The 8,537-nt window shown below is 43.3% G+C and overlaps 1 protein-coding gene across 1 annotated transcript; it reads left to right on the plus strand.

Annotated features, from left to right (window-relative positions):
- DRD5 (dopamine receptor D5) lies at positions 1 to 1,470 on the plus strand. Its single transcript, XM_030449949.1, has one exon. It carries the CDS (start codon positions 1 to 3, stop codon positions 1,468 to 1,470), a length of 1,470 nt encoding a protein of 489 aa, XP_030305809.1.
- Positions 1,471 to 8,537: the final 7,067 nt, after the last annotated feature.

Raw genomic sequence — 8,537 nt, forward strand, 5'->3', positions numbered from 1 at the left:
ATGCTGCGGGGCGGCCCGGGCCCGCTGCTGGTGCCGGTGGCGGGGAAAGGGGGGAGCAGCCCCGGGGGGGCGGCGGTGGTGGGACCCCCCGGGGCTGCGCGGGTGGCGGCGGGGAGTTTGCTGGCTTTGCTCATCCTCTGGACGCTGTTTGGGAACGTTTTGGTGTGCGCGGCCATCGTCCGCTACCGGCATCTCCGGAGCAAAGTCACCAACATCTTCATCGTGTCCCTGGCTGTCTCGGACCTGCTGGTGGCTCTGCTGGTCATGCCCTGGAAGGCGGTGGCTGAAGTGGCTGGGTACTGGCCTTTTGGGGCTTTTTGCGACGTCTGGGTGGCCTTTGATATCATGTGCTCCACGGCTTCCATCCTGAACCTCTGTGTGATAAGTGTGGACAGGTACTGGGCTATTTCCAGCCCGTTCCGCTACGAGAGGAAGATGACCCAACGCCTGGCCCTGGTGATGATCAGCGTGGCCTGGGCTTTGTCTGTGCTCATCTCCTTCATCCCTGTCCAGCTCAACTGGCACAAAGGTGGGAATGTTGTCTCTGCTGGTGATCTAGGAGATGGATTTGGCACTGGCTGGGCAGCAGCAGGTGCTGTCACCACCTGGGCAGAGGATGTGGGCACCACATGGGTGGCGTTGGCAGCAATGACATCCTCTGATGGGACCTCTGGCAGCAACGATACCTTCACGGGACCATTGGAGAGCTGTGACTCCAGCCTCAACAGGACTTACGCCATTTCCTCCTCCTTGATCAGTTTTTATATCCCTGTGGCTATCATGATAGTTACCTACACCCGAATCTACCGCATCGCCCAGGTGCAAATCCGTCGGATCTCATCCCTGGAGAGGGCAGCTGAACATGCACAGAGCTGCCGGAGCAGCCACCTTGACTGCCACCACCACACCAGCCTCAAATCCTCCATCAGAAAAGAGACCAAGGTGTTGAAGACTCTCTCTGTCATTATGGGTGTCTTTGTCTGCTGCTGGCTGCCCTTCTTCATCCTGAACTGCATGGTTCCCTTCTGTGAGAGCCCACCCAGTGACCCCCACGCTGGCCTTCCCTGTGTCAGTGAGACCACCTTTAATATCTTTGTCTGGTTTGGTTGGGCCAACTCTTCTCTCAACCCCATCATCTACGCCTTTAACGCTGACTTCCGAAAGGTCTTCTCCAACCTCCTGGGATGCGGTCACTTTTGCTCCAGTACTGCAGTGGAAACTGTCAATATAAGCAACGAGCTCATCTCTTACAACCAGGACACCCTTTTCCATAAGGAGATGGTGACTGCTTATGTTAACATGATCCCAAACGTGGTGGACTGTGAAGAAACCCGTGAGGACCCTTTTGATAGGATCTCCCAGGTCTCCCCTGAGCAGGAGGTTGCCACTGACTCTGCCTGTGAGCTGGACTGCGAGGGGGAGATTTCCTTGGGCAAAATAACACCTTTCACTCCAAATGGTTTACATTAAATTGCATCCTGCCCTGGTCACTTCTTCTTCTTGGATGACACAACATAAATCTTAGCCCTGAGTGGGCAAACCTGCTTGGTTTGATTGCCATGGTTTTGGTGGGTCACTTCTTGGCTAAAGTCACTTGTAGGATGCAGAACCTGTGGTGCAGGGAGCTAGGAGGCCAAACTTCATTCAGCACTTGGCCAGGCTCAGAGAGGAGCAGGTGGTTGCATTGATCAGCTCTGGGCAGCTCTTGTGGTGTCATTACAGTCACTTCATGTTTATGATGTGTTTGCAAACGAAAGGTTCCATCCCCAGCGTTGCAGCTTCTAAATAAATCAGGGAAAGATGTGGCTGGGTAACAGGCATTAAATAGGAAAAAAAAATCTAGGCTGTTCGTTTGTTCAGGGCTGAGGTTTCTTTTTCTCTGATCTTTTTTGGGTTAGTTGGGTTTTTGTTGTGTTGTTTTTTGTTGTTTTTTTTTTCCTTCTTTTTATTTTATTTTTTTTGAAAGACAGAAATAGCGAGGTGGTGATTTGGATGATTATTTAAATGTCTGTATCTGCCAAAACACTTTCTGTGAAATCCGTGTTCTCTGAGGCAGCATTATTGCCTATGATATCCTTGCCATGTTCCCAGATGAATAAATAAAAGTTATATTGATCAAGGGATTATTATCTTTCATTTATCACCCCGAAAGGTTTACAACAAGTGGTTAGACTTTAACATTTCTGCTTGAATGATTAGAATGTCTAAAAGCCAAGCCCTATTTTTTAAAAAAGCCAAATACCTGTATAGGAAAGAAGGCTTTTAGGAATAATTGACTTAAATAGACTTTTTCATGTGGATATACTTGCAGCTAGATTTATGCCTATTTGTCTTTAATATAACTGATGCTATCCCTCTCTGCAGCTGAGAATCTCAAGTATAGCTACCTACAAGCTATTAAAACTTTCCCCTTAATTCTATACTTGAACTTACTTTTTAAAGGTGGTGTTAAAGAGAAGTGCTTGGTGATAAAACTAGGAGCTGAGTGTGTCTAAAACCAATAATTATATTTGAAAATTATGTTAATAATAAGCATTTCCCAGTGTTGATGTTAGAGAACTCATTCAAACCAAGAGAAAAATGCTGTGGATGTATTTTTTTACTTGTATATTTCAACTCCAGATAACAATATTAAGTGTTCTGACTCAACATTTTAGTGCTGTCTTTAAAAAATGTCAAAAGAGTATTTGAAGCTCTGTTTCTATTGAAACATTTATATCAAAGAGAATGTTTTCCTGAGAAACATTTGTAACCTTTCAGCTTGGAAATCAAAAGAGATCTTATTTCCAAAGCAGATGATCAAAGGTAGGAAAGGCAACAACCATTTTTACTTCAAGTTTTGGCTGAGAAAAAAAAAAAAAAGAGCAATATTTGAATTTATTTACTCTTATAAAAACACCTGTGCTCTGAGCTGAACAGATTTAAATCATATGGGAGGTGTGGATTCAGTTTCATTCCCTCTTGGAATGGGGAGGGGGGTGTCTTTTGCCATACTGGGAACTGGTGGCCCCATTATGAGGTTTGGGGTGAAAATAGGACTTGCACTGGGCAGTGTGGTCCAGGAGAAGTCATTTAAGCAGGGATGCTTAATTTTGGGATGATGGGATTTGTGCACTTAGGATCAAACCTCTTTAGGGGTCAAGCCCCAAATACTGGTTTGGGATTGTCTTGCTTCCCTGTGGGATGTGGGCTGGAAGAAGGCAGGAGGCTTGTGACTGGAGTTCTTTTCTGGTTTCCTTTGGTTTTTTTGCTGCAAGAAACATTTTGTCTGGGTGGTCTGAGATATTAATTGGTTCCATCCTCCCTTTGGGTTGTATTTTCTTCTCAGTGAAGATTGACACCTGCCTGAGCCTTGGCTTTGCTGCTGGTATGAAATCTCAGTGTAAGAGCCCTTTACAGCTGTCCTCAGAGAAAAAAGGGGGTTTTGGTTGTGGCTCAGGGAAGCCTGAGAAGCAGAAAGTCAGGACTCATAACCAGGTTCAAGCTTCTGATAGTTTGACACTGGGAGTCAGTGTGTTGTCAGCTCTCTGCTAAAGCAGTGGTTGCCACCAGTTAACCATAGCCCTAGCACTACTGGTTAGGTAAAATTGCCCAGAATAGAACCATTTTCCCAAATAAAACTGCTCCTGGTGGTGCAGTAATGAATTATCCCAACCAGCATTTAGATTTTTGCATTTTCTAGCTACTGCTCAAGTTCCAAGGGCATCCTTTGTGCTGTGATAATTTGGATGTTTGACTCTGGGTCCTTGTTGCTTAAATCTAGCCCTGATTTTCAAGATCCCTGATGATTTTCAGCTTCTGTTTTGTCTTATTCTTTAGAAACCTTACCTTGCAGTACGTGGTACTGTGAAATGACCTCTGAGCTAGGCAAATCTTCTGTATTGGCTTCTTCTGCTCATCCTGGATAAATCCACACCAAGGGAGGGGCAGTGGATCCATCACCATCACCCATGTGCTTTCTGTCTGAGCTAACAGTGGCAGAGGAGTTTATTTTGGTGAAAGAACACAAGAAGGTTCCTTAGCTCATTTTTAAGAGGCTAGGACAGGAAAGTACCACGTTGTGTGTAAAATGTTACCAACACCATGAAGATTTTTTTCACTGCTGAAACCCCCAAATGCTTTTGAACAGCAGTGGTTTTAACGAGGCCTTATGGGCTGAGTAGTGTTGGGTTGTTTGCTTTTTGTTTGGTTTTTTTTTTACCAAGCTAAAGAAATGTAACTGTCTGTCTTGAAGGTGCACAGAAACTAAACACTTTTCAATGGGAAAAAAAAAAAAATAATTACTGCAGTGTTTTTTTGGTAGTTTGATGCTTTGTACTTTTGCCAGCCACCCCTGATGGGTTTCTGCAGGGAGGCTCCTTGCTGAGAATTCCTGTAGTTTTGTAACTGATCCCCAAAAAAAAACTTCAAAATTAGGAAGTCTTCTAGCAATAACAATAAGCAAAAATCTTCCACCATTTAGGAGTCAATTGTGCATCAACTTTGGCAGGCAAGAGACTGACAAAATTGGAGGCAGCGTCCAGAGGCATCAGACCAGAGGTTCAAGAGGTCCCAAGTCCTTCAGCTACACTTAGGTGTGCCAAAGTTGCCACTCTTAACGAGGAGGACATTTTCATCCCAGAATCATCAGAGTTGGAAGGAAACTCTAGAAATCATCTAGTCTGACTCTCCCACTAAAGCAGGATCCCCTAGAACACATCACACAGGACTGCATCCAGGTGAGGTTTGAATACCTCCAGAGAAGGGGAACCCACAGGGCAGCGTGGGCACCCTCAAAATAAAAAAGTTTTTTATGTTTAGATGGAGCTTCCTATGTTCCTGCTGCCCCTTGTCCTGTTCCTGGGAATTACTGAGAAAAATCCTGCTCCATCCTCCTTTCACTCACCCTTTAGATCCTTATAGACATGACCAAGGTCTCAGGTTTCTCTTCTCCAGGCAAAGAAGTCTCAGCCCCCTCAGCCTTTTCCTCATCCTTGGCAGGGAATACACCTACAGCCATGTTAATAATTACACAGAGATTTTTCTTCCCTCTGACACCTTCTTCTCTTTAATTGGATTCATCAGCTCTTTAAAATGATTCAGTGCCTATTTAAGTTGGTAGAAGACCTCAGTGATAGATCTAGACTCAGGTCACAGAGCAATGAAATTGTTTTTCCTGACTTCTTATCAACATTACTACTGGAATTCTTTGCTACTCAGTGATGCCCTTTTTAAAGCTGGCATGCTTTAACAGTATTATTTAACATTATTTCACTGGGTACTATTCAGAAATCATTCTTTTATTTAGTTTGAGATGTAATTATTTGTTTTGGAATTTCAGAAGGCTTTTCAGACTCTCCAAGGAGATTCAACATAGTTCACACAGAGCATCTCCACTTTGATCACATCTCAGGCCAGCAGCAACTGATTGCATTTTTAGTGCCCTGATGCACTATCCTTTTCTGAACAGGATTATGGCTCTGAATTTAAGCTCTTGTTTTCAAAGGTAAAGGTACTCTTTTGGCCTAAAAGCACAGATGTGCACCAATAAATGAGGACATAAGGATTAATGGGGCACCAAATATGTGCCTCTTCATCCTCTTTATTGTAGCAGTGGTAAGACTGCATTGAGCAATTAGGATTAAGGGTGTAAAGAGTGGAAATATAAATAATATTATCATATGAAGCAGATGACAGATTGCTGTTTTCAGGAAGCCTGCTGGCTAAACTTGAGTTTAATAGAAGATTTACAAGATTATTTTATCTTGTTATGTATCTAAACCCATTTTCAGTTGTGTTCAATAAGATTTATAGTGGACTGACAGCTCTTAAGGAAGCTAAATATTTTTATGGGCTTCATAATTTATATCACAGTCACATTTGTGTATTTACCAAATACACTGCAGTGAGCATCAAAGAAGATGAATTTCCAATTAATTCCAGCCCGTGAAGAAAAAAAATTATTTCTGTGATTTATTCCCCACTGTTGACAACAAAAAACTTGTTGATCTCTTGTGCTGCACTCTCATTGCTACCAGAAGAAGCTGAACCTGCTACTCATAATCTGCTGAGACATGGCAGGAATGTGTACAGGTGGGTGTAGACTCTACAACTACTTGAAAGGAGGTTGTAGGGAGCTGGGTGGTGGGCTCTTCTCTCAAGGAAATAATCCTAGGACCAAAGGAAATGGCCTAAAGTTGCACCAGAGCAGGTTTAGATGGGATATTAGGAAGAATTTCTTTACTGAGAGAGTAGTTAGGGATTGGAATGGGCTGCCCAGGGAGGTGGTGGAGTCCCCATCCTTGGAAGTATCTAAAAACCATGTAGATGAGGCACTTCAGGACATGCTCTGGTGAGATGGATAAATAGATCTTATTTAAAGGTGGTAAGGAGGATGATGATGGTCTTTCCCAACCATGACAATTCTGTGGTTCTCTTCAGTTTGCTGCCAGCCAGCCCCTGGAGGGGGACTGTTTGGTGGTGAGTCAAGAACTTGGGCTTCAACCACAAACTCCTTGGACCTTGGACGTGTGGTAGATCCCAAGGTGGATGCTGAAAATCTGCACGGAAAGCTTAGGAACTCTGAGCCTTTTAATAATTGCTCATCATGTTTTGTTTACTACACCACAGAGAAACCACACTTGTATTTTTAATTTCTTTTTTGAGGTTATGCCTTGAAAAGATGTGGTTGCAGGGGTTGGTGCAGCCCCTCTGGTTTAGCTGGTGCTCTGCAAACCAGAGCCTGGGTCACAGCCTGAGCTTCTTTGCTTCTGAGGACATCAAAGCCTCATCTGCAGCTTACCTGCTGTACTCCATGGGTTGGATATTAACCAGGTGAGGGTGTCCTCTTGTACCTTTTGACCTCATTTCTCCAGTCTGAAAGGTTTTTAGTAAGATTAAAAACCTGCACTTCCAGCTTTTGGTCTTGCCCTTTTGCTTTCTCTGCTAACTTCATGTAATTTGTCTCCTTGGGTGAGCAGAAGCTCCTGGCATGAAGTTAGCTGCTTTGGGTACCTTATTAGCACCAAATCTGGAGCTACCTCAAGCTACACTTAAATTACATTATGTCTCATGGCCCAAAGGGAAATCTTTTAGGTCTTTTTTTCTTTTCTTTTTTTTTTTTTTTCCTCCAAGCAACATTTCCCTCCTCAACACAAGATTCTTCACTAGAAGCATAACTTAAAGGACAAGCATAAATAAGCTTTTTTTAAAGCTCTTAAGGATTTTGCTTGACTATGATGTTAGGAGTAGAGTTTTTTTTTTTCCACAAGAGGTTTAATTTTTGGCTTTTTCTAGAGATAAGAGCTGGATGTTTTGTGGATAGTATATGCATTTGCTTTTCAACACATATAAATATACGTGTAAAAAATATAGAGAACATACCTATGCATTTGTTTGGATTTTTTTTTAATACAAAGGTACCAATTTCTACTTTTTGTTTACCTGTTGAGTCCAGATCCTTTTGTACAGTGATGGAATTCTTGGAAATAAGTTTAAGAGACAGAAAGCTTAACCTGATAAAGAAATACTAATGTATCATCTAATAGGAAAACACTGAGTTCTACACTATACAAGACTCACACTACTTTACATCTTTGCAGAATGCTTCTCTTGTTCTTGTCTCTTCTGCTCCTTTTGTACAGTGATGGAATTGTTGGAAATAAGTTTAAGAGACAGAAAGCTTAACCTGATAAAGAAATACTAATGTATCATCTAATAGGAAAACACTCAGTTCTACACTATACAAGACTCACACTACTTTACATCTTTGCAGAATGCTTCTCTTGTTCTTGTCTCTTCTGCTCCTTTTGTACAGTGATGGAATTGTTGGAAATAAGCTTAAGAGACAGAAAGCTCAATCTGATAAATAAATATTAATGTATCATGTAATATCTAATAGGAAAACACTCAGTTCTGCACTATACAACCTCACACTGCTTTACATCTTTGCAGAATGCTTCTCTTGTTTGCTTTTTTTTTAACCTTTTAGTGCCTTCTGTTGGAATCCCCAGGTGATGGTAGCAGCCAGCATGCAGAGATCTGCAGGGTGAACTCCAGCACTGAAGTGTTTTGCTTGTGTATGGTTTGGATGAGAAGTGGCACCACCTCTGCTCAGGTGTGTTCCCCATGGCAGCATCACATCCCTCTGCTCCTCCTGGATCCCTGCACACTCCAGTCTGGGTGTACCCCAGCTTTGAGAAGGGGAGGCAGTGCCCCATCTCCCACTGCAGCTCAGCAGCTCTCCTTGGAGGTTACAGGAGATTGATGGCTCTGTTTTCTGTACCCCCTGGGCTGTGGTACACATTGCAAATATTGGCTTTACTCTGTTCCTTGAGTTGAGCTCAAACCAAGCTCTGCACAGCCTGCATCAAGCAAGAGGTGGCAATGCAGGGGTCTCCAGGTCCCAACCCTCCAGAGCTGCTGGGAAAGTGTCTCAACAAAAGTGGAGAGCCAAGGGGGGATGTGTGGTGACCCAGCTTCAGACACGTGGAGACAGCATTGCCTGAAAAAATCAGCTGGGGGTGGTAAGTTGGATTTTTTCCAAGGTTGTTGTCCTG

This window comes from Calypte anna, chromosome 4A (genome assembly GCF_003957555.1).
Source record: "Calypte anna isolate BGI_N300 chromosome 4A, bCalAnn1_v1.p, whole genome shotgun sequence".
Classification (NCBI taxonomy): Eukaryota; Metazoa; Chordata; class Aves; order Apodiformes; family Trochilidae; genus Calypte; species Calypte anna.